Source organism: Mustelus asterias, chromosome 16 (assembly GCF_964213995.1).
Source record: "Mustelus asterias chromosome 16, sMusAst1.hap1.1, whole genome shotgun sequence".
NCBI classification, from domain to species: Eukaryota; Metazoa; Chordata; class Chondrichthyes; order Carcharhiniformes; family Triakidae; genus Mustelus; species Mustelus asterias.
Genome location: NC_135816.1, coordinates 41604790 through 41632273, shown reverse-complemented (window position 1 = coordinate 41632273; position 27484 = coordinate 41604790). Strand labels below are relative to the sequence as shown.

Sequence of the window (27484 nt, the reverse complement as noted above, 5' to 3'; positions counted from 1 at the left end):
GATAGAGTGAACATTCAGAGACTATTTCCTCGGGTGGATGGAGCTATTACAAGGGGGCATAACTATAGGGTTCATGGTGGGAGATATAGGAAGGATATCAGAGGTAGGTTCTTTATGCAGAGAGTGGTTGGGGTGTGGAATGGACTGCCTGCAGTGATAGTGGAGTCAGACACTTTAGGAACATTTAAGCAGTTATTGGATAGGCACATGGAGCACACCTGGATGATAGGGAGTGGGATAGCTTGATCTTGGTTTCAGATACAGCTCGGCACAACATCGTGGGCCGAAGGGCCTGTTCTGTGCTGTACTGTTCTATGTTCTATGTTTAAACACATAGAGCGACTCCACAGGTCTAAATGTGGCACCAAGAAAGAACGCAATAAATGACTATTTTTCTTGTTTCATTGACCAAGTGACCCTTCAGCTTCCAAGTTGCCAGAATGAGTTGGCCAGCAGCTCCTCAGCCTGATCAGTGCCACTGTTAGTAAAGGCCAGTTCTGAGACTGCATCACAAAAGAAAGGGTGCCGCATTATTGCGTGACCCTCAAAGTCAGGTGAATTACTTTGGAGAAGCTGGTTTGGGCAGGCCACCAGGACACTAATTGTGGGGAGCAGACAGCTGTTCTGACAGTAACACCTTGGTCATTATCATTGCCACCAGCTCTATGGGCCATGGAGTGGCCATCAAGGAGAACCCCCCCACCCACCTCTGCTAACTTAACAAGAGGCTACCAGCGTTTACCTGATAGTTTCTCAACACAGTGGCAATCCCTCCAAGCACAGGCCCCTAGGGTGAGAAGTGGCCCGTTAATGGGCTAAATTGGGTGTTGGGCAGCTGAGATGTTCTCACCACTGGCAATTTGCCACGGTGATAGGAAGATGTCTGGCTTCCCTCCCAATATCTATCCCGGCTGTATTGCCAGCCCTCCCACCTTACAGCCGGTCCCTAAAAAGCTGGAAAAATTCAGCCCCAAATTTCTCCAACTTTGGCCAAGCCTGCCTCTTGTGTATACAACACTGTCTCACAATTGGCAGTCGTGCCTTCACTCACTTCAACCTTCCGATCTGGAATTACCCCCTAAACATCTCTGCCTTTCTTCCTCCTTCCTTAAAACCTGCTGTTTTCACCAAGCTTTTAGCTATCTATTTTAATGTCCCCTCCTTTGTCTCATTGGCAAATTTTGTCTGATTCCTGTGATGCACTTTGAATGTTTTTGACCACATTAAAGGCATTATACAATGCATGTTGTTACTGTTAAGTGATACAGGACTCCAGAGAATAGTGCATACCTGGAATTTGAAACTGAGATATATTGTTAGACACGTATAGGATATAAAAGCTGCGGCAGAATTGAGGGTTGCAAATTTGTTTATTTATAAATAACGGTGGCACAGTGATTAGCACTGCTGCCTCACAGCGCCAGGGACCCAGGTTCGATTCCCGGCTTGGGTAACTGTCTGTGTGGAGTCTGCACATTCTCCCTGCGTCTTTGCGGATTTTCTCTGGGTGCTCCGGTTTCCTCCCACTGTCCAAAGGTGTGCGGATTAGGTGGTTTGGCCATGCTAAATTGACCTTTAGTGTCAGGGGGACTAGCTAGGGTAATTACGTGGGGTTAGGGGGATACGGCCTAGGTGGAATTGTGGTCGGTGCAGACTCGATGGGCTGAATGGCCTCCTTCTGCACTGTAGGATTCTATGTAGATCACTATAATCTGTAAGTAAATACCTATTTTCTAAAAAACATTATTAAAGCATTTCCATTTTATGAGTATTGTATAGTATACAATATAATATTATCGAGTATTATATCATATAAATGGAGTGTCCTTGATCGGCAATCTATTTGAAAAATGGATCTTCATCCAAAAACAATCGAAAACAACAAAACTACACTCGGTAAGGGACTCCATGCACCTGTAAACATGTTTATGTACTACATTAATTTTTGAAAAAATAATATGTGCAGTTTACCTCAGGAGAATTGGTACAACCAAGTAAAGCTCTCTTTTTGTTGTGGAATGGGAGAAATCTATCACAGAAAGAAGCTTAAAAAATTCTACAGCCACATGTACTAAATCTCCCAGAGTTACCAATAGATTCATTATCTACTTAATTTCAAAATATACAATCTCAACCAACCACTTTTTCACGCATGATAACATTAATAAAACATACCCTTTTTCCCTTCTATTAGCTCAAAATACATTAGTTACCAAAATGAAGACCTCGGACTTCTTGTCTTATTTGAAAGTCCAACCACTGACCACATTATTTATCTGAATCTTGTTAGAGATACCTTTATTAAAACCTGAACACTCCACTTAGAACTAGTCTCCCTGTAATCTCTCAACTGTTCAAGGTGGACCCCTGGAGGCATGGGCATCTGTTACTTATATGGGCAAATTTTACATGCAATGAAGACAGCGATGGAGGTCCGGCTTGCATGCGTCCCAGCACTTACAAAAATTTCTTGCTTCACCATTTTTAAGTCTGCTAGTTGAACTGCTGTGTAATGCTTTCTAACAATTAAATCTATGAAGTTATATGTTTTGCAAGTTAGTACTAAAGAGGCTGAAATATATCATTTGAAAACAATTCGCAAAAGGCGAATCCTTCTGATCCTTCTGATTTAGGTTGGTGAGCCATTAGAGGAGGATCTATTATCCGCTATGATAATCTGAGCAGATGTTTGATGGATCGGGCTGCAATGGAAAGATGGGCATGACTTTTATGTCCCCCCACTCCCTCTGGATATGTATTGGTATTTGGGGGGGTTCTTAAAATTGGGCAACATGACAGCAGCGCCGTGCCTGCAACCTCCCTGTCCCTGTTGAGATCTTACCAGTGGTAGGGAAGCTCCAGGCAGCCCACCCACCCATCTTATGTTTTAAGCTTTTTTGTGGCCCATTAATGACCTCTTCCTACCACTGCTGAGACATAAGCCCAGGGGGAGAGGCCCTCATGAAGTGTCCAAACTTTCAGGTTTGACTCCTCGGGTTGCTGACCGCTCAAGAAGGTGGTAGCTCCGCTATTGGCTGCCTGAGGTGATTGGAGGCCTATTTCCCATACCCCATCAAGGTCTTCCGACCTGGCATTTCCCCACTCTCTGCTGCCCTCTTTACCCCAGCCCCTACCCCCTCATGTGGGCAGCCTGGCATGAGCTAAATTCCCTCCATCACTTAACTTATCTATCTGGCTCCATCGATGATTGCTATTGTTGGGGGTTTTGGGGGGTGGGGGTGGGGAGGGGGCTGGGGTAGGCATGGTGAGGGAGGGTTGGGGAGGAGAAATGCAGAGTTGGAAAGTGGTCCATAAAGAAGTTACTTTTTGGGGGGTTGACCTCTCCTGCCATAAGTTAAATCAAAGCAAGAGTAGGGGAGGGCCTTAATTGACCCATAGGTGAGTGGGCCTATTCCTCCCCCACTACGAGTAAATCAAACCTCTGTCCCATCCATTCCCCCCCCCCCCCCCTCCCCCCAACATCTTCATTTTAGCTTCTCTGCCGTATGGCCATTCACACCCTTTATTCTCTCTATGGACAGCTATTAACTGATTTCCCTGGTTTCTGTGGCTCATCCTTCACTCTCTCACCCTGCAGTATAAATATCTCCCACTTTCTATGCCTTTTAGCTTTGACAAAGGGTCGTCTGGACTCGAACCGTCAGCTCTTTTCTCTCCTTACAGATGCTGCCAGACTGCTGAGATTTTCCAGCATTTTCTCTTTTGGTTTCAGGTTCCAGCATCTGCAGTAATTTGCTTTTAACGAGTAAATCAAAGTTGGGGAAGAAAACAGGGGACACGGCCTGGCTGACATGATGCCCAATTTTAGGGGCCCCAAGCTCCCATCCGACCTCTTATGTTCAGTAAAGCCTGTCGGACCAGCCTGCCAAGCAGGGGCTGCGTAGTGTAGGCTTTATTACTTCTGTAGTGGTTTTTCATATCAACCCAAAATCATACAATGCATTGAAGGTCAAAAACTATTCTACTTTATCCGAATTTTTTGTTTCAATAATAAATTTATTACTTTATTATTGAAATAACCTAACACATATCACTTGAGTATCTCAGTCCATTGTCACTTGTGAGAGAAATGCAAGGTTAATGCTATCTGCTGTTCGGATAAATATCACTTTAGAATTTCACATCAGAACAATTTTTGTGAATAATCATTTTATTTTCAGTCATGTGTAATTATTTTCATATACTACAGCAGTGTATATAAACGCCTGTTTTGACTATAAAACATTGCAGAAATTGGTTTAGCAAAATCATCTTCATAAACACAGAGTACTTTGCAGTGGTTGCTTGTTTGAGACCTCATCACTGCTGCTGGATGTCGTGGCATTGATCCTGTTCTCAGACAAATCCTCGGTACTTGTCCTCGATATGTATATAGGCAAAAGTCAGACATGACAAGTAGTTGGCTTTGGCACTTGTAGAAAAGCCTAATAAATCTTCTCACGTCAGGGACAGATAGTTGCTGAACTGCCACTTCAATTGTGAGATTCATCAGGGTCTCCAAAAAGCGTTTGCAAACCTTTTCTGAAATTCATTTATAATTTCTTTGCACAGTGTCTTGACCTGTTCAATCGTGAAACATTTTGTATTCTTGCCGATGAATAGCAATGAGATTCTCCAAAATATCCTTATCGATGATTAACTCACTGAAGTAAAGAGGAAATTGCCTTATCAGAACTGAAATATTAAATATTTTTTTCTGAGTAATGCTATTAGCACAAAGGCAAGTTGTTAATGAAGGGGATAATGAATTATGACCACAAATTATTAGATGCACTGCAGAATCCAACTGTAGAGCATCAAGTGATGAGTGTCTAATGCAGCTTTGAAGATTAAAACACCACTTCATGCACTGCGCTTTATAATGATTTGAATAGAATCTTGTAATTAGGGAATAGAAGAATCATTTACTTTGTCATCACCCACTCAAAGCTGGCATAAATACTTGTGAATTCCCATTGGAAATGATCAAATCTTTGAAGCGCAGGGTGAAAGGGTTTGGAATGAAGTACTTCCAACTAGGAAAGGAACGGAGCTCAGACTGTGGTTTTGTATTCCTGTGACTGGGTATAAAACATGTGCCAGCTGGAGATAGTGTACTCACGGAGGGCATAAATAGGGGGGAAAATAACACCAAAAAACAAAATTGTATGAATTTAATACAAAATAAGATCCTGATATGTATCACATGCTAATGTGCTAGAACCGTATTAGATTATTTCAAAATAAGCATCAAGGTGGCTGCCACATGAATCAGCCAGTAAAACAAAACTAAAGGGGAAACAAAATGTCGGTAACCTTATTTTACAAAAGAGGTAAATGTTGCAAGTTAGCCTCCTCAAAGTACAGTCGAGGAAACTTTTAACAACTTAAAGATTTAGTAGCTTGGCATCGAGATACAAAATTAACAGCAGTATAAATATACACAGTTGTACCGAGAACCACTGTAAATATGATTCAGGCTGCATGACTGTAACTGATGAATTCTAAATGCTGCATTACAATGTAAACCCATTTCAAAATGAAGACCAGCCCCACTGTTCTGATCCACATTGTTTTCTCTACCATGCACCTTTGATCAGTATTTTAAAAGAGATTTTCAGTGAGCAAGCAAGGATGTCATTTTGGAGTATCTGACTGATTAATGTGAAACAAAATTGTTCTAAATTATACCTTTGATTTATTACATATAATCTTAGGAGCATTGAAATGATGTATGTGATTAAAAAATAAACACATGTTCTGACACTAGTTGCATCACACGTTACCACTATAATTATGGCCCAGGTTTTTGTCTTTGACTTACATTGGGTGAAATGTGCTGAATGATTACAGTATCCACCCAATGTTGTTGGCAACTGTTTTGATGGTTGGGTTGGAAATTACCAACAGGGACCTGGGGCTGCAACAAAGATCCATGCTGAAGCCAATTAACTGCCAAACAAATTATCTTTTGTTCTCGTCAGAGCTGCTTCCAAGGATTGCTTTAAGTGACTTGCTCGGTTAGTTTGCCACCCTGTGGGGTAGGTTTCTCCCTGGGTGGGTGCCATGTTATCAGAATAGCATTAACATTCTAACTACTTCATAGGACCCTGATTTGCATAGCTTAATGAGGCTTATGCCTGCTAACAGCAGGAGCACTGGTGCTTAAATTGAGGCCTACACGAAAATCACAGCAGGCAGGCCTCAGACCGGAAGTAAGTTGTCAGTAAGTAATTGTTTGTAATTTTAGTCTCACTGCCCATGTAGTTAAATGAAGATCAAAATCGGGGCTTATTTTTCCCACCTACCTCCTTGGTATAAAGATTGAAAGTTTTAATAAATAAATTTTGTTTTTTTTTAGGAATTAATCCTGAGCAAGAAAATTCTTTAACCTTGATACGCTTCACATCAGGAAGGCTGGCTCAATGGATCAAACAATAGTATGAATCTCCAGAGAATCAGAGGTAACTTGCTGTAAAATAGGAGCGTTTCTCAAATAAAATTATTACTTGGCACACAGCACGTTGGGTTGTAAGACATCACTTCAAATGGTTTCTTAAGGTTAAGGGTAAAGTGGAAATTAGAAAAATCAAATGAGGAGGCAATGCTGTCAATAGGTGAAGTGAAATAGGCTTCCCATTAAATAATAAAGCAATTCTGTTTCTTTTAATGAAAAACATAATATGACATTCACCTTTTGCAAAGATCTTCTCTTCCCACCCTCCCTCCCCTTCAAGCACAAATCTGTTATGGTTTCACGTCTTTTATTGTCCCAAGTATGTTATGTTTATAAAAACAACCAGCCTCGGGACTTGGATTCACAGATCTTGAAAGTAAAAATCCAGCAGGGTAAGATTTCTTGCCAGAAATGATTCATTGCTAATAAACATAAGAATCACTGAAGTGCACAAAATTCCTGCTTATTTTTTTTAAATGCGCGTGATAACAGTCTTTTGAAGAGCTAATGGCAACAACTAACTTTAAATGAAGTATTTAAAAGTCACATACTGTACCCTACTCTACAAATAAAAGAAAATGCTGCCGTTAGCCTCATCCCTTCTGCTTTATCACTTGTGAAGCAAGCCATTTGTGGAAGGTGTAATATAACTGAATCTGCACAGCTGGCTGCTGGGACCTGTCACTACTCTGCTGAGGATGAATACATTGTGAGAATTTTGGAAAACAGTTAATCGTTGTATTGTGGGCGCTGCATTTCCTCAGTCGCATGTTATAGATTAATGCTATGTGCTGTTTGGCATGCAGTGTTTTACACCAAGCATTTGGGGTTCATTGGAAGTAAAGAATATAGGTTTATTTCAAAATGGATAATGCTAATTCCATATTTCAGCCCTGCATGGCAAACGGTTGAAATGTACCAGTAAAAGATTGCAGAACCCATAATAAACCTGCACTAAAAGGGACAACAGATGAAAAGTTATGCAGTTCATTAAAAAACATGTTAAATCTCTCATTCCTAGCTTCCCATGCATCAGTCCATTTGGAATGGTAAAGACATGCAAAATCATGTTGCAAAAAATCCCATCAAAAACAAATACCACAAAGTTGTTGCTTATTAATTTCCAGTTTCCAATCTGACCATTTTCAAAGTATATTTGAAAATAACATTAAAATGAAAGTGGTCTGATGTTTTTGTCGAATGGTGCTTTTGTACTTTCCTGATGAAAATAGTTGAGAATACTGATAAGGAAAACCCAAATAACTGCAAATGTTGCAGACTCTTTAGTGACGTCTAAATGTCATGTCTGGTTTGCACTGACCTTCGATTTTTTTTATGTTGGTGAGACTGTCAGTAAAGTGGACTCAAGATAACATGCTGCCAATCTGGTGCCAAGGGATCTTATCCTGGTAAATTCCTAGGTTGAAATGGGCTGCAAACATTAATCTAATCTTCACTGTTATTTTCTTCTTGTAAAAAGTAAGAAATGTTTATTAGGGGGGGGGAGGGGAGGGACAGAAAAATAAATATAATTATGTTCTGTCCTCCCAATCAAATAAACTAAAGAACAGAGTTCAGCCAGGATGTCACTTGATGTTTCAGGAACCAGTACATAGATAAATAGTATCAGATACAGATGTCTGTGTCCAGAATTCAAAGAAATATAACTGTCCAAATGTAAGAGAGTCCATGGTACAAATTAAGAAAAATGAAATAAAGGGTGTGTAATATATTGAGTCCAAGGTAGAAACACTAAAAAACTGAAACATCAGCAGGAAATCTGGTATCAGCATACAGCAAAAGGCACCACAATATTATTCTATTTATGATGTGAAAAACTGACACACCATCATCATCTTTAACTGTAAATCATATTTTACATATAAATACATGTTTTCCTATAAAAGACTTTCCTGTTAGCTGTAAGACAACTTTGCTAAAATGAAAATAAAATGTTTAATTTAATTTTAGAATATTTGATAATTATATAAAATAAAATATTTTTACAGTTGCGGATCTATGTCATTTACACAGTTGTCGTGTCTTGATTTGATTTTACCCGTGTTACTCGGGTGTGTCCGTCCTCTCGCACATTGTGCCTATTGGATGAGTAAGTCCTATTATCAGAAGACCGGAATACTGACGCTGTTTCTGTGCTTGCTGCTGGAGGGTTCTGAGTGCTTAAGAAAGGTGTATGCTCTCCTGCTTTCTCACCATCAGAATCAGTGTCAGAGCAGCAACTTTCTGAGTTTGAGTCACAGTCGCATTCAGCTCTGTGTGAAATATGACCATTTGGTTTCGTTTTTCTCCACCTTCTACTGCTGTTTGCCATTTTCTTTGGTCGATCTAGTGCTGGGATGTACTCTTGCGTCGTCTCGTACTCATCATCCTCCGCCATTCTCATCGGACTAGGGGGGAGACTTCCAAAGCTGTCATGAAGGTAGCTGTGGCGCTGCTTGTAGGGGTCGTGTCTCTGGTTGTCCTGTTGGTACTTGTGGTATCTTCTCAACAAAGGCTGTTCATCCTCCACTGTGTAACCAACTGCCGCTTGAGGCATTGATGTTGCGTGGGTAGATCCACGTGGAGACATCTCAAAACCAGTTGCATATGAAGGGACAGAGTAATGCAAATCAACAGGCGATAAACGGGCTGGTGTTGTGAGGGCAGACACATACCTAAAGAAAATCACAGCAATCAACAATTGAAATAGTGTAAAATAGTGCAACTAAAAGATTGTACCATTTCAATTTGTCTGTATGCATGATATATTGTATTTTTTTCTTTTTAAATTTTCTCTCTAATTGTGTTGGTGAATTCTATCCTCATGCAGGATTATATGCTGAAATTTCATTTGAGGTCCTGATCCAGGTATTAGGAACCCACATAAACTCAATGTGATTTTTGAAGAGGCGGCCAATTAAGTGACCACCTCCAGCAGCCCCATCCAATGGGGGATGGAGGTCAGGTTCCCGAGTCTGGAGGGTCAATGGTGAAAGACCTTCAGCACTGACATGTATTGGCAGCTCCACCATCTGAATTTGCAGCTGCCAATGCGATGGGGAAAAGAGACTTCTGAAGACATGATAAACATCTAAAAATGAATGGAGGCCAAAGCTGCTAAGCCATCACCATGGAGGGGGAGCTTACCACATGGGGTGGCCTGTGGCAATAGCTTTGGCCATCATACATTCACGGCGATGGTGGGGAGGTTAAAAAAATATGTGGAGCGCTATCAGCTCCCCCCACCCTCCCCTGCCATCTCCCCAAAGGTCTGCTTTTGAGCAGCCCCCTCCATTATTCGCCCTTGGTGGGTCCCAACTGCTGCCTTGCAAACTCCAGCCAGCATCTGCACATTGGTCTTAATCAGCACAAAAAGGGGATTAATTGGCTACTCATCACAACCACCCCTACCCCCCCAACAACCAGGCTATTCAAAAATGGCTCCAAGGCAGGATCATGTCAACAAACCTGAACACTAGTTGACAGCAGGAAATTGTGGGCTGACTGTCCATGATCCTGCCTAAGCGGACCATAGATTTACTAATTGCAACTAGCCCCTGGTTCCTCACTAGTGGTCATCCTTTCTTACTAAATGTGGACAGTGAACTTACTCACGCTATTTAAGCCTAAACCTATCCTTAACCAACATGCCACACGTAAACACTTCCATCAGGGATTATGCATAGGACTCAGGATTAGGAATTTTATTAGAATTTTCCAGCCCGAACATGGGGTTACTGAGCACAATGTAGATAGCTCCAGTGTCGCATTGGATGAGAACAGTTAAAGATTTGTAAGGTTCAATGCTACAGGACATATTCCATCCACTCAGTGAACTATAGCATTCTTGTACAGGATACTTTACAATGTCAACAAAGAATGTAAAGATAAGAAACCTAGCTTTAATATTGTATCTTTACTGAAGGTAATTCAGCACCTTACTTTATAATGGCGTCCAGCAGAACTTGCATGTTCTTTGTCAGTTTGATAGATATATTTCCCTGTCAGTTTTTTAGAGAAACATTGCATGTTCTTTCAATAAATGCATACCGTAACAGCAGATTGACCTTTAAAGTTAACTAAAGCTTTACACATTCTGAGATGGAAAAAAGTAATTCAAATAAGCAACTGGATTTTGGCATTAAATATTTAGAAGTATTTTTATGTCTGTCAAAAAGTTTAAAGCAAAAATGCATAAGCCCAGAAAGTATACAGGATGGTAATCCCGGTAGTTCACACTTTATGCTTGCTGCAAAACATCTCTAAATAAGCTCACCCTATATAAATTCACAGGGCCAGGGGAGGGACTTCCATGTGCAGATCTTCAAAATGATAGGTGGGAGGGGAGGCGGGTCCATCAGAAGTCTGCCACCTCATAGGGCAGAAGTATCTGCTTGTCGCCCTCTAATCTTTTGGGACCCAGGTCGCAGCCCAGTTTTGGACCCTCAGATTAGAAGGACACTTGCTGCTATCATTGAGATAAGCCTGGTGAGTCCAAATGTACTCATGCTGATGGTATACTGAGGCCCTCGGGTTTTCTGCCCCATGTTACATTGAGAGACCTAAGTCCAATAAAATCGTGCATGTAAGCTTGCGCACGAGGCAGAGAATTCAAGTACTTGGAGTTTTGTGGCCAAGGCAGTGGACTCCTGCCAGATTTACAGCTGGAGACTGTCACACAATTGTTGGGGGAATAACTTGTAATGATTCAGTCCACAAATAAATACATGTAGAACACAACCTTGCATTGTAATATGATTCATGTCGTACCTGTCACTATGAGGCGAGTCTCTGAGAGAATCTATTGAGTCCCTGCAATGGAAGATCGGATGCCTTGTGTCATGGTGACCACAAACTGCACTTAGTCTGCCTCGTGGTTCTATGGGGCTATTACATTTACTGGTTTCTAGTGACGATGTCATCATCCCCGAGTGCATTTCTGAAGTTCCACTCTCGGTCCGCTCTATGCTCCATGTGTGACCTCCATTTCTATAGGAAAGAATCATATATTACTCAGAATTTGTTGGCTGCACACCAGTAATTGAGTTTAATTGATGTGAGGTTATCCTGCTTGGTTGACCTTTGCCTTAATAAAGCATAATCTTGGCTGATAGGATGGCAGGAATTATAATTCTTAATTTACGAGCACTTGTTGCTGCAGCAATGCATCAAATCAATTACCCAAAATTATAGAAACACCATCAATGTTCAGATTTTATGAAGAAAATTTTAAAATTTCTTATTATCGGGTTGCTCAAGTGTGAGGGTCAATGACATGCTGCAAACTGCCACTAGGAGGCACAAGAGAACATCCTTTGGGGGATGGGCAGCACAGTGGTTAGAATTGCTGCCTCACAGCGCTAGGGACCTGGCTTTGATTCCGGCCTTGGGTGACTGTCTGTCATGTTCTCCCCATGACTGCGTGGGTTTCCTCCGGATGCTTCGATGTGCAGGTTAGTTGGATTGGCCATGCTAATGCAGAACATGCCCCTGTCTACATCAATGGGGACGAAGTAGAAATGGTCGAGAGCTTCAAGTTTTTAGGTGTCCAGATCACCAACAACCTGTCCTGGTCCCCCCATGTCGACACTATAGTTAAGAAAGCCCACTAATGCCTCCATTTTCTCAAAAGACTAAGGAAATTTGGCATGTATGCTACGACTCTCACCAACTTTTACAGCTGCACCATGGAAAGCATTCTTTCTGGTGGTATAACAGCTTGGTATGGCTCCTGTTCTGCCCAAGACCGCAAGAAACTACAAAGGGTCGTGAATGAAGCCCAGTCCATCACGCAAACCAGCCTCACACCCATTGACTCTGTCTACACTTCCCACTGCCTCGGAAAAGCAGCCAGCATAATTAAAGGCCCCATGCACCCTTGGCACACACTCTTCCACCGAAATCTAAGGTCACGTACCAACCGACTCAAGAACAGCTTCTTCCCTGCTGCCATCAGATTTTTGAATAGACCTAGCTCGCACTATGTTGATCTTTCTCTACACCCTAGCTATGACTGTAACACTACATTATGCACTCTCTCCTTTCCTTCTATATGAACAGTATGCAATGTCTGTATAGCATGCAAGAAACAAATAAATTGTCCCTTAGTGTCCCAAGATGAGTAGGTTAGGGGGATTAGACATGGTAACTGCGTAGGGTTACAGGGCTAGGGTGGAGGGGATGGCCTGGGTGGGATGCTCTTTCAGAGAGTTGGTCCAGACTCAGTGGTTCTATGGATGCTTTGGTTCTAATCAGTGCTTCTAACAGTCAGCTCGTTCCAGTGTGGGAAGTTGCAATGTGCGCCATACTGACTACAAGGGTACTGCCTCGAAAGTTAGTCAGGGGATTGGTATTGTCACTTGACCAGAGACCAAGGGTGGGATTGAATCCCACCTTGGCAGATGTGAAATTTGAATAAAATAAAAATCTGGAATTAAAAATCTATTTATGACCATGAAACCATTGTCAATTGTTGTGAAAACCATCTCGTTCATGAATGAGGAAATCTGCCATCTGGTCTACATGTGACTCCAGACCCAGACTCTTAACTGCCCTCTGAAATAGCTTGGCACTCAGTTCAAGGGCAATTAAGGAGGATCTAACCAACGATGCCCACATTCCATGAATAAACAAGAAAATACATAACTTGTTGCTGAAATAGCACATGCCAATTTTTGTTAACATTTATTATTTAGACTAATAGTCATGGAAAGGTTGCCAAAAATTAATATGGATATGAGAAAACATGATACAAGAAAAAAACCATTACACCTCTTTTTCACACATTAGAATGAATGAGCTTTTAGCTTAGTGATAGAATTCAATTCAGAAGATGCAGGATTTGAACCATGTGCTGTTGAATGCAGATCAGAGTTCTCACTCTGAATTCTGGGTTGGCACTCAGCAGGGTACTCATGTCCAATGGGTATGGGAAACCTCCTTGTACAGGTACTGTTGTATAATTACACAGGACTTAGACTCCTTTCCTGTCTAACATTTCCTAGGTAACTATCCAGGTGAGTAAATCCCTCTGAAGTCTTGACTCTAACTCAGAGTTAGATACTTTTTTGGAGGGCTGGGAAATTTTCCACTGCAAGTTGAAATATTCCGAGCAATTCCCATGGAGTCTTTGCATTGGGACATCTGAGGGACTTTGTAGCACAGAGAACAGAAGATCTGGACCTATGATTTCCGGGGAAAGGTAACAGACCTGAAACATTGTTATCTCTGTTTCTTCTGATCACAGACCTGCTGAATGTTGCCAATATTGTCTGTTTTTAGTTCAAATTTCCAATGTCCACTGTATGTTGTTTGTCCATTGGAGTTTAATTTATTGGAGAAATTCTAAATTCTGAATTATAGCCAACTGGAACTACACACCAAATTCTGCCAATGCATATCTAGTTTCATAATCTTAAAATGAAAAGATTCACCAGCGTCAAATGTGATTTGCTGCACAGGCATTTTTGCATCCATGAAACTCGACGTTTTACAAGTTTGGGTCTTACAAACCCTTTTTGATGACTAAGAACAGACCCACTTTCAGCACAATTAATGAACTAACAAATTCACAGGAATGAATAATTTCAAAATATGCAGTTTTGATGATATTGAAAAACTAGTAGTAATTACAATGCACCTGACTTTAATAGTTGAAAATGGCAAATGATCCATTTAATCAGAATAAATGTTGAAGTGTTTATTAATCTGGCCGTGGAATACAATTTTGTTGATAATGACTGAACAGCAAGTTGAAAATTTAACAATTATACCTTGCAAATGCTTGTGGTGGAAAATGACCACATTTTAATCCTCACTACTTATATTCAAATGCAAAACTCATGCATATAGAGGGACACTACATTCAAAGGATAATTGCACTTGTGACATTAAACAACTCTGCATTTGAGAAAAGTAGAGCTGGTTCACTCAAAGGGAAGGCATTGAATATGGAGATTGAATTTACACACAGAAATAATGAAATATATCAAATTAATCATATATTCAATGATTTGTATTCTGTGCTCATGTACAAGTATTGTGTGCAGATATTTCCATCAGTGACATATTTGGACTAACAGTCAGCAATAATTCTGCACCATCCAATACTTTTGAAAGATAGTAAATATTATTTATACTATTCTCTTTCATCTGTGAGTGACAGTGCTTGTTCATTAATATTTTAGACTAGAAACTGAATTGGACTAGCCATATAAATACTGTGGCCACGAGAGCAGGTCAAAGGCTAGGAATCCTGAGGTGAACCACTTACCTCCTGCCTCCCCAAAGCCTGTCCACCATCAACAAGATGCAAGTCAAGAGTGTGAACGTTCAAGGAGCTCGACACCATCCAGGACAAAGCAGCCCATTTGATTACTACCCCTTCCACAAATCCTTCCACATTGACAAACAGTGACAACCATGTGTATCATCCACAAGATGCACTGCAGGAACTCAGCACGGTACCTGAGGCAGCATCTTCCAAACCCACAACCTCTACAATCTAGAAGGAAAGGACAGCAGACACATGGGAACACCACCAGCTAGAGATTCCCCTCCAAGTCACTCACCAACCTGACTTGGAAAGGTATTGTCATTCCTTCAATTTCACTGGGTCAAGTTCCTGGATTTCCTTCCTTAGCAGCACTGTGGGTGTACCGATATCTCAGGGACTTCAGCGGTTCAAGAAGGCAGCTCACCATCACCTTCTCAAGGATAATTAGGGATGGGAAATGAATGCTGGCCTACCCAGTGATGCCCACATTCCATAAATGAATTTAAATAAAAAATTACCTATGGCTGGATGTGTGTGTGGCCGTGGAAGAGTGATGAGATGTGGACGATGGCTGGCTTGCAGAAAATGAAGTTTCCGTTTCATGTCGCCTCACATGTTCAGGGGCTGGAACATTTTTTGAAATGTACTGTACATGGAGAAGAGAAATAAAAAAAACTTCAGAGTCAAGCAATAAGGCCCACAGCCATTATGTATTAAATGTCATTCACTTTGAAACTTAACTAGTTAAAAACACTATGGTAAATTATTCACACAACAAATGATTAGAAACAAATAATTGCAATTACTCAAAAACCACATTTTTATAATAGGTTTTGAATGGGTTTATATATTTCAAATTTCTTTAGGGGATTTCCTGGCAGTTGTTCCTTGCAGCTCAAGTTATTCCCAAGAAGGCTCATAATTTGTAAATGAAATTCCCCAAACCATTCTGGGAGATTAAGGGTTAAGGAATCAACTGGACTTAAAATGCTTTTGGTTATGATCCAATCATAAGAATTACACTGCACAGGGAAGGCGTTTAGTCTCCTGCACCTGTGGCAGCTTGTGTGTCGTTCAAAACATTGTGGGTTTTGCATCACAAACTCGAATCCTTACACACACTTCATAATTACCAGATGCGCCTAAAGGACAATTCACAAAAATATCTTCACTGTGGAGGATGGGGAGGGAGATTTGCTTTTTGAACTGATTGTAACAGAATTGTAAATCCGAGGGCGAGTTGATAAGATTGCGAGAGAGGCAAAAAAATCAGGTTTCTCGCCTCTCGCGATCTTGCGTCCAAAAAGGGTGCGAAGATGATTTTAATTTTGAAATTTGAATTTACATATAATTAATGAGCCCAGAATGGAATCAACCCCACTTGTCTTAACGGCCTCACTGGTGAGGATCACGTATGGTCCCCATCAATGGGGACTTGGCGTGGTGGCCTCGCCGGTAGGGTTGGAGGCCAGTGAGGCCCCTGCCTGGTCCCTGGTAGTGCCAGCCTGCACCCTGGCACTGCCAGCCAGGCACTTTGACACTGCACACTCTGCACTGTGCAGTGCCAAGGGGTGGGGCCATAATGGGGTGGGAACTAAGGCGGGGCCATGATGGGGGCGAGAGCTGCACACTCTGCAACCGGAGATCGGCCAAGTGGGGGGTTTGGGTAGTGATCGATCAGGGAGGGGGTGCGATTGGCCAGGGAGGCCAGCAATCAGGAGGGGGCTGAGGTGCCCATCAGATCTGCGTTTACACAATAGCGCCCTCTAGTGTGAGCAGCTGGCTTTCTGGCGAGAATAGAGCCTGACGTCTCCCTCTACTGGCAGGAATCAGATTGTACATCATTCTTTGCACCATGTGGCGTAAGATTTCATTTGTCGCCAAAGAAATGGATCTGAAACTCTTCGTTTTCACGCTCATTCGGCACTTAGAATCTTTTTGGTAAGATCGCCCACTATGTCTTTGAAGTAGTCTATGATTGCAGCTATTGATTTGAGCTGCCTGATATTCTCCCTGCTGCAAACTGAAGACTCTTATTTAGAATGAACTCAGAAATCTTTTAATCAAAAGAATTTTAACCCAAACAATTGCTAAGCATTAAACAGGATTATTGCTAATTAATCTCTTCTTACAGCTCATTTGGTTGTCCTAAAATCAGTTTATTAAATAGTAGCACATACATCAACCATCTGAATATCTTCTGGGAGAGGGCCAGGATGATTGGGTCCATTGGCAAGGTTTCGGTTTTGATGGTCTACACAAAGATTTTGCCTCAAATGGCTGTGCATTTTCTTTCTTTGTTTTCTAAAGGAATACAATAACTAGGGTAAGTTCATGGCAGGCTATTGAAATAACTTCAACAAATTGCAAGACACCTACGAACATATTAGATATTGGAAATGTAAATGTATCCATTAAATTATATGCAAATTTTTTTTAAAAACAGATTACCTTAAACTGCAACAGTCCATAAACCATTTTAAAATCTGATAAGAAACTTTACATTTTGGTAACAGGCAAGTTTAAAGACTCACTTTGTTTTACAATATGCCACTACACACACTATTCCAACAACAAGAAGGGCAACACAAATGCCGGTAATGGTCAAGACTCTCTTTTGATACAGTTCCTCAGCTTCTGCAAACAGAAACACAGCGAACAAAACGGTTAAAACAGTCGGACTTAAACATAAGCATGACTTTAAGTTGCAAGCTACTCATAAAAACCCAACAGCATTTCTCACTTCACCTTGACACACAAATATATATGCAGGTACAATAATAAGTAGCGCCCAAAATAGAAATAAACTGTACTAAATACACAGCAAATAAAATTACAATTACCACCACCCTCACCAACACACTAAGGACAGACTTCATAATAAAACTTTTTTAAAAAATCATCTAAAAAGCTAAACTATTTTAAGCTATGCAATAAAATAAAAATGACTGGGTATTAAAGGTAAAGCATCAGTTTATTCAATAGAAAGTAAAGCTTCAGAGAGGGTTCAAGTTAAGGAGGAATAGTTATCCTTAATGATATTTTCATTTTTGTTTAAATGTTCTCTCTAATTTTGATATGCATTTTCAGCTGTTGAAAAGCAGTTAAAACATTATTTTCTGCAACCTAACAATTATAGAGATTAAGAATCGACAGTAGTCGAGCTAGTTGAATGATCGCTGTTCATACGTGAAACGATCACAGTAGTGAGAATATAAAGAAATAAAAAGACAATGGAAAAATGGGAGACACAAGAAGTTTTTTCCATACAAATATCTTGTCAGGGTTGGGGTGGGGATTGGGGGTGGGGGGGTTGGTTGCGGGTGGTGAAAGGGGGAAGTCAACAGCCTGGCATAGCATGCTTGTTACTGAAGAGGAGAATGGGAACATTGAGGGAACGGGTAAAGCAGACTGTGAAAGGATGCCCCAGACTAAATAAAAGGTGTCCTGACAAGACATGGGAGTCGGAATATTTTTTTTGTGACCAATAATCAGAATGTCAGCAGCACTCATTTTGCTGAAGGTGAGAGACACAAACAAGTTTATGTGTTATTAATGCTTCATTATTACCCTTTTGCACTTAGTATTAGGGAACTGCTGTGATGGTAATCGTATTTATCACGTGCATGACCGGGGCACAACCTAAAGTACACAAGTGTAGCTCAAAATCTGAAATTAGTTGCACAATCTTACTCAGGATGAAGACAAACTTGTTGAAAGTTTATATTTCAAATTTGGTACAAGTTTATGAAACTGTTTAGTTTGCTCTCAATAAATAACTTGCATTTGCTTTAGCTTGAATGTTTTTTTTGTTTTTCTTAGTTTGGTCCATTTCTAGTTTTTAAGCTGTCTGCCATAAAAATTGTTTATATTAGCTGCAACTTCAACAAAAACATTATGACCTGCAACCTCGCTTGGTTTACTATTAAATCAACTTTATTATAAACCAAGTTTGGAGTTCAAAGAATAAGGTCTCCCTAATCTAAATACCAGCTTCACTTATTGAAAAGCTAACAGATGACACAAACTTACATACATCTGGAGCTAACATGAAATTTATAGGTCAAACATTTAAGCAGTGGTTTTATGCTGTCTATTTACAACAGTTATAAATCTGGAAGAGTTCTCCTGGGCCAGCTGCAGCTCATCTCTAGTCAAAAAGAGTGCTGCTATAGAAAAGCTGTGCTTATCTGTAGCTCAATGTCATCATTAGATACTGGACTCCTTTATTTTGGTAATGGATGGATTCATACAACTAGACAGCTGCAGTCAGATCATCCCTTCAAAGCAAAAGAGGTTGCTAGAAATCCAAGGCAGCTTTTTACATTTGCAGATTAAAATGAATGGTTTTCCATACCCATAAATTCAAATCCAAGATGCTCTGCCAATGCAGAAAGTTGACAAAAAAGAAAGAAAAAAGGAGAACAGTTTCAGAGAAAAATATTTAAAACATACCAAAAATTATACATGTTATGTGGTTAGCTCAAACTTTGGTAGAGAAACATGGTAGGTGGAACATTGACATGTAACATAGTGCTCAGGGATCCCGGACAATGGGCACTACCTTTACAGGCAAAAGTTTTACACATGCAAAACAAGACAGGAATGGGCGGCATACAGTTAGTTGCAAATAATTACTTCATTTTTTTTTAACCATTCTAAGGAACAATATTGTGAAAATCATAGGTAATTATTTAGGAGTAAAAACAGTTATTATTTATGGCTTTATCAGGTTTGATAGCGAAGTGGCATTATCTCTGCTGTGACAATAATGTTTTCCATAAACTAATGTTATGTATACTAACATTAAAATAGGGTTGAAAATCTTAATAGCAATTCAACCTCGGTATATATTGTATGCACTTGTATAGCTACTACTTCTCGAAAAATAAGCTTGATATGTTGTTCTTGGCAAAAAGACTCTGAAGGAATATTCATGAATAACAACAGTGGCAAAATGAAATATTTTCTCATTTGTAGAATGGATGATTATAATTGGGATTTTTATAGTTTATTCTCTTGTCAATTTTCTCCCTTCCCTTCCTCTTCTGAAATCATTGCCATCTTAAGATATAATCCAATAGGTCTCATTTGCCTTCCAGTACCTTAATCCAATGCCTTTGGACTTGAAAGTGACTATAGGCAGGCTATATGGGAACATCACTGAACCTGATCCTGTCCTTACCTAATGTTCATATGTTACAAGACAGCAGCAAGGAACAGGAACCTGATCCAATTTTATCATCCTTAGCCCAAAGATACGGAGGTCAATTGTAGCATCACATCCAGCTAAATAAGCACAGACTGAGGAATGTTGCTGGGAACTTGCTGACCTTCATGCTTCAACTTCTTGTTGCTTAAGTTATCTGAGCTATCCAGTTAGGGAACGCAATGATGGTTGTTCAAAGTTACACCATGATTTACAGTGAATCATTCTTGCTGCACATCACAATAAACTATGAGCTGGTATGTTATGATGCTGAAACCACAAAAGTGGTTAAAAATGCAGCAGGACTTTGGAACAGTAGCTCCACTGATAACTAAGGAACAAAATTTATGGGTGTGGATTGTCATAAAATTTTTCCCATTTATCAAAACTGTAACTTTGGCAGAAGAGGCATAGAAACTTTAGATGTTACATCAAAAGATCAGGAGAAAAATGACAGAAATTTACCCCCATAATGTCTAACTCTATGTAATTACTATATAAAATAATGGATATAAGAGAATGAATCCAAAGCTGTGAGTTTCATCTAAGTTTGACACACTATTAGGTCTTTATTCTCATGGTCTTGTAACACATACTTAAATGTCTATAATTTTAAACATTGAATAACCTTAAAGCATCGGAATATCAGGATTATCCCACACCTTCTGATGTGGTATTGCAGGAGTAATAGTGACACAGGGACAGGCATTCACAGTCAAAAGAAGATTATAGTATAAAGCAATGGCTGTAAAGTAAATGGGAGAAGGAAGGTTACAAAATTGAAATAAGTGCAAGGAATGCATAATGTCTCGTAGAGTTCTTCCTCCAAGTGCGTGAAATGAAATAATTTGAAAAGAAAAACATTCTTGCATACTAGTTACTGAAATGTCCCTAATTCTTAACTGTTAAAGTATTCTAAAGTGTTCAATGCATGCGCTGCTAGCCATGTGTAGCCAATTGGGAATCTAATTCTAGCTAATTGCATTTTTGATTAGTAAATAAAAAATGAGTAATAGGCAATGTCATTGGGTATGTAATTCTCCAAACTCATATTCACACAGCACATGCTTGTGTGTTTCAATCTCTATGTGCACCGGCCGGTAAAATTGTAAGACAAAAAGCCCAGTGTGCGAGTATGTTTTGTTTTTGTGTGTTCTTTACTTCCTTGGTTGCTGATTATTTGTTAAATTAGTGCATTGCATGAGTGAAAAGGCTGCACTTCACCACCACAAGAGCACCAGGAACATTGCATGGAGTGAGGAGTTAACATCATGGTCAACAGAGAAAACTCTGATTAATGCAACAGATATCCACTGGTCTCATTTAACTTAGGCTGGTGAGCTGTGGACATCAGAGCAGTTCCCAAATCCGAGAACGACGGAGGGAGACAATAGACAAGGAGCCAAGTAGAAGGCTTCCAATGGTTGTTGGGGCTGATGTGAATCCAGGAGGGACTGGAGTGCTCCTTTAGTTTCAGGTAAGCATTTTTTTTAAGAATCTCTTTTAGGGTTACTGACTAATCTACCTGGACTGCCAAAAACATGGTGCCCACAAATTTAACAGTGATAACAGTGCAGTGTAGATTGGGCACACACTATCCCACTGTTAAATGGTTCTTAAGTCTCTTGAATGAGGCTCAAAACACAACCTCCCGACTCAGAGATGAAGCTGTTGCCAACTGATCAATGTCTCATACCCTTTTAGGAACATATTATAAACGGAAGCAGCAAAATGGGAACGTTTCCAGAGATATTAAGGTCGAGACAGATAGAAAGGTAGTTTAATTGTCTCATTGGATTTTCCAAAAAAGAAAGAGTTAAGCAGAGACAAGTCCATCATTATGTGGGGAGAGTGTGTAAGACTGGATAGAATTGAATTCTGGTACTTTTCAACTGCAATGTTGTATATTACAATTGAATGGTTGATTTGGTGCTTTTATCAATCTGTGCATTGCCAGAAATATCCAACCTTTCGGAGCTGAGGGTGAAATCTCTGCCCCCATATACAGAAAAAGACCCAAAAATCTTTTTAAATGGAGGAATTTATATGCACAAAAGTGAGATGCCCATACAAAATACAGCAAGACTCCCTTTTATAAAAATATGTGGGTCCCCCACACCCAAAGTAATATCTCCATTCAAAACGTGCAAGTAGAAATCCCCATTCTTCCTTGTAGTTGATCCACTGTAGCAGTACCACTAACAATAGAGTATAATTTCAGCGTGACAAGTTTATATTGGCAGTTTCCATTATAAACCTGGAATTAAAAATTTATAGTGCTATGTAAGAAGAAAACCTTTAAAAGATAACTGAACCACATCTGTGCAGCTTGCTCGAATTATCATGCACCCTCTATTCTCACTTCACCTGACGGCCACACTTTAGATTGACTCTCTATGTGCAGTATCACAGGAGATTGATATAACATATTAAAAACCCTTATATTGTGCATGCTTTCTGTAAAAGAAAGAATTTCCATGGAACTGCTAAGATAAACTGGTTAAGTTGTAATTATACACTTCCTCACTGGAGATGTTGCAGTGCACCAGTACCATAAGTTTATTTTATTTTTATTTTATTTATTAGTGTCACACATAGGCTTACATTAACAATGCAATGAAGTTACTGTGAAAATCCCCGAGTCGCCACACTCCAGCACCTGTTCGGGTACACTGAGGGAGAATTTAGCATGGCCAATGCAACTAACCAGCACACCTTTAGGACTGTGGGAGGAAACCGCAGCACCCGGAGTAAACTCATGCAGACATGGAGAGAACGTGCAGACGCTGCACTGCCAGTGACCTGAGCCGTGAATTGAATCCGGATCCCTGGCGCTTTGAAGCAGTAATGCTAACCATTGTGCCACCGTGCCACCCCATTTACATAGGGAGCTTCCATTAATTAACCTATGAACTACATTTTGAACATCACTGATCTACATTACGATGATGTGGAGATGCCAGCGTTGGACTGGGGTAGAAACACAGTAAGAAGTCTCACAACACCAGGTTAAAGTCCAACAGGTTTATTTGGTAGCAAAAGCCACTAGCTTTTGGAGCGCTGCTCCTTCATCAGATGAGTGGGATTTCAGTTCACAAACAGGGCATACACCATCAGATTCACCATGGACTACTCTCCAGAATCGGTTGCATTCGTGGACACACGCATCTCCATCAAGGACGGTCACCTCAGCACTTCACTGTACCGCAAGCCCACGGATAACCTCACGATGCTCCACTTCTCCAGCTTCCACCCTAAACACGTTAAAGAAGTCATCCCCTACGGACAAGCCCTCCATATACACAGGATCTGCACAGATGAGGAGGATCGCAACAGACACCTCCAGATGCTGAAAGATGCCCTCATAAGAACAGGATATGGCGCTCAATTCATCATTCGACAGTTCCACATGCGCCACAGCGAAATATCGCAACGACCTCCTCAGAAGACAAACATGGGACATGGCAGAGTACCCTTCGTCATCCAGTACTTCCCCGGAGCAGAGAAGCTACGACATCTTCTGCGGAGCCTTCAACTTGTCATCAATGAAGACGAACATCTTGCCAAGGCTATCCCCACACCCCCACTTCTTGCCTTCAAACAACCACACAACCTCAAACAGACCATTGTCCGCAGCAAACTACCCAACCTTCAGGAGAACAGTGACCACCACACCACACAACCCTGCCACAGCAACCTCTGCAAGACGTGCCGGATCATCGACATGGATGCCATCATCTCACGTGAGAACACCATCCACCAGGTACACGGTACATACGCTTGCAACTCGGCCAACGTTGTCTACCTGATACGCTGCAGGAAAGGATGTCCCGAGGCATGGTACATTGGGGAGACCATGCAGACGCTACGACAACGGATGAATGAACACCGCTCGACAATCACCAGGCAAGAGTGTTCTCTTCCTGTTGGGGAACACTTCAGCGGTCACGGGCGTTTGGCCTCTGATCTTCGGGTAAGCGTTCTCCAAGGCGGCCTTCATGACACATGACAGCGCAGAGTCGCTGAGCAGAGACTGATAGCCAAGTTTCGCACACATGAGGACGGCCTCAACTGGGATCTTGGGTTCATGTCACACTATCTGTAACCCCCACGACTTGCCTGGGCTTGCAAAATCTCACTAACTGTCCTGGCTGGAGACAATACACATCTTTTTAACCTGTGCATAACCCTCTCTCCATTCACAGTGTCTGTACCTTTAAGACTTGATTACCTGTAAAGACTCGCATTCCAACCATTATTTTGTAAATTGAGTTTGTGTCTTTATATGCCCTGTTTGTGAACTGAAATCCTACTCACCTGACGAAGGAGCAGTGCTCCAAAAGCTAGTGGCTTTTGCTACCAAATAAACCTGTTGGACTTTAACCTTGCATTGTGAGCCTTCTTACTACATTACGATAGCAGTGGGAGCAATCAGAGTGAGAGCCTGGGTGTACAGACCCAACATATCACAATAGTAGCAGCTAATTATTATTCCTTTAACAATGTAGTAATAATCTCCAGAAACTTCCTCAGGATTCTCCTGATTGGCTGCCTTTGAAGAGTGCAGATTTTCTGCATATATTTAATACAAAAGTAACTTAGAACAATTTCTTTAGGAATTTAAGCCTTATGTGGCCAACAATTGATTATACAAAGTCATTTACTGATACATAAAATTGATAGTTGCCTGTACTTGTGATCTTTAAACATAACCAAACTTTACTTTCAACACAAATATAGGCTGGGATTTAAGACAAAGGGCACAATATTCTGACCTCAGCGTGGGCTGGAAAGTGAAGGAACTGAGACAATAGTGGGGATGACTGCCTGATGCAGTCCCATTGATGGACAGCAAATTTAGATCATTTAAGGTCCCAATTAAGAGCAATTTTATGGGGTTGGCAGCACTGCTCCCCGCTAAGTGGGCAGACCTTCAGCCTCATGGAGGTGGCCTCCCTGGTGAGGCCATTGAAGCCAGAAGCTCTATGCCCCACGGAGGGCAGGGAAGGCAGCCTTGAAACTCCACTGATCGCCCAGGATGGGTTTCCCTTCCGATTGGTGGGACCTCTCTCCCTTAACCATCCAAAGTTGCCTCTCCAAGGTCTCCTGTATTCCCCAGCAGCACCCACCTCTCTTGCTGGGACTGTAGATGTTTACAAGCTCCTGGCCCTCTGATTAAACTGCCAGCATCAGGCACCTGCCCGCCATGCTTAAACAGACGGCAGATCCAGAGGTGGCCAATTAGGAAGCTGCTTCTGGTAAAATTGCTGAGCCGGTTCCGCAGCTTGCAAGTGAAGGCTCAAGGTCGCCATTTGGTCCCAAAGTTAGGGTCCTAAAGCTGAGGTAAAATTTAAACCAAGGTATCAAATAATTACATCTCAGTCAATACTTTACCAAGGCCAAAATAATGTCTTCTTTAAACTCCTTTGGTTTGCTTCTCTCTCACCAATGTTTTCAAAATATATTTTGTATCAGTCGCAATGGTCATTAAAATATTTGAGGATTCACTAAGTTCCACAGCGTCGGGGAGTTGAATTAATATGTTGAGTTGACAAGAATGAATGCACCCTAGTATTGTGTTTCAATATTTTGTGTCTCAAGATTAATTTCTCAGAAGACTAAGGAAATTTAGCATGTCAGCTACGACTCTCACCAACTTTTACAGATGCACAATAGAACGCATTCTTTCTGGTTGTATCACAGCTTGGTATGGCTCCTGCTCTGCCCAAGACCACAAGGAACTACAAAAGGTCGTGAATGTAGCCCATTCCATCATGCAAACCAGCCTCCCATCCATTGACTCTGTTTACACTTCCCGCTGCCTCGGCAAAGCAGCCAGCATAATTAAGGACCCCACGCACCCCAGACATTCTCTCTTCCACCTTCTTCCATCGGGAAAAAGATACAAAAGTCTGAGGTCATGTACCAACTGACTCAAGAACAGCTTCTTCCCTGCTGCTGTCAGACTTTTGAATGGACCTAACTTGCATTAAGTTGATCTTTCTCTACACCCTAGCTATGATTGTAACACTACATTCTGCACTCTCTCGTTTCCTTCTCTATGAACGGCATGTTTTGTCTGTATAGCACGCAAGAAACAATACTTTTCACTGTACGTTAATACATGTGACAAAAATCAAATCATTTAATAATTCAGCTTTGTTGTACAATCAGACTCAGCAGCTGCATAATGCAGCTCCTTAGCACCCGCATAATGCAGCTCCTTAGCACCCGTAGTTTTAGCACTAAAATGCTACTTTGGCATCAGTGGAACACAATCACCTTTCTGGTGCAAGCCGACTTGCAACCATTTTAATGAGGGTGTTCACACATCCACTGATGTGAAGTCAACACTACTATTTTGGTGCAGGGTGTTATTACCTGCACACACATTGCTTTGTGCTACATGTTAACACCGCCCTATTCCACTCCCTCAGTGGCCACCTAACCATAGGCAGCATATCTTATTGCTCAATGCCATTTTCCCAATAGCAGTCATAATGCCTTCATTCAGCAGAAATCTGCTGTGCCATCAGCGTTTCAGCATGACGACAAATCAGAGGGTGACGACCGGGAAACGGCGTCTGTCCTTTGATGGGGATCATGACTGCGGCAGCCCATGTAGGAGTTAAAGAGGAGTTTTCAAGATTAATAGTGATCTGCTGCACAGATTTGGCCTTGCTAACAGTTATACAACAAACAGCTACACAGCACAAAGTGGAACAGGAGGGGGAAGCGAAAGAGGAGGACACGAAGCAACGTAGACGGCCCCTTGCTGATGGGGATGTCCTCGAATGACTCTTCTGGCAGTGATACCAGTAACTGCAAACCAAATTCTATGTTCACCAACAGTTCCACATTTTATCTTTCCTCTGTCACTGAGAAGCAGGATTAGCTGTGAGGATACTGTCATCTTTGATGTTTCTAACCCATCAGTGACTTTGACCTAGCAATGGCTGCTTCAGTTTAAAGTTTATTTATCAGTGTCACAAGTAGGCTTACATTAACATTTCAATGAAATTACTGTGAAAATCCCTTAGTCGCCACACTCCGTCTCCTGTTCGGGTACACTGAGGGAGAATTTAACATGGCCAATGCATCTAACCAATATATCTTTTGGACTGTGGGAGGAAACTGGAACACCTGAAGGAAACCCACGGAGATACGGGGAGAACATGCAGACACCGCATAGACAGTGACCCAAGTTGGGAATCAAATCAGGGTCCCTGGCAGTGATAGCCACTGTACTACCGTGCCGCTTCAATAATGGTCAGCCGTGTCCCATCCATAAGGACACACAGCCATTCCTGTCCACTGCCAGTTAGGTGATGCTGTCTCTGGTAATGCTCCACCTTGCCCTACAAGAGAGAGGGAAGTGAGTCAGTGTGTGTCTTGCAGTCTGTTTGAGTAGTCTGATTGAATTGCTGACAGTGTGGCCAGGCTCTGTGAGATGTGTGGGTATGAGGCTTCTGCAGCAGTGTCAGGTGTCTGAGAGGGGAGTGCGGGTTGGGGGTTGGCAGGGTGGGGGTTAAATTATGAATAT

The 27484-nt window shown here is 41.3% G+C and overlaps 1 protein-coding gene across 1 annotated transcript in view; it reads right to left on the bottom strand.

Annotated features, from left to right (window-relative positions):
* Positions 1–7548: 7548 nt before the first annotated feature.
* LOC144505484 (pro-neuregulin-2, membrane-bound isoform-like) overlaps positions 7549–27484 on the bottom strand; it is a 158326-nt gene continuing 138390 nt past the window's right edge. The window contains exons 6-10 of the mRNA XM_078231602.1: positions 17267–17369; positions 16913–17036; positions 15251–15378; positions 11228–11446; positions 7549–9132 (exon numbers count right to left, since the gene is read on the bottom strand). Coding sequence (XP_078087728.1) covers positions 8484–9132; positions 11228–11446; positions 15251–15378; positions 16913–17036; positions 17267–17369 — 1223 coding nt within the window. The 3' untranslated portion in view covers positions 7549–8483. The remainder of the gene's footprint in view (positions 9133–11227; positions 11447–15250; positions 15379–16912; positions 17037–17266; positions 17370–27484) is intronic.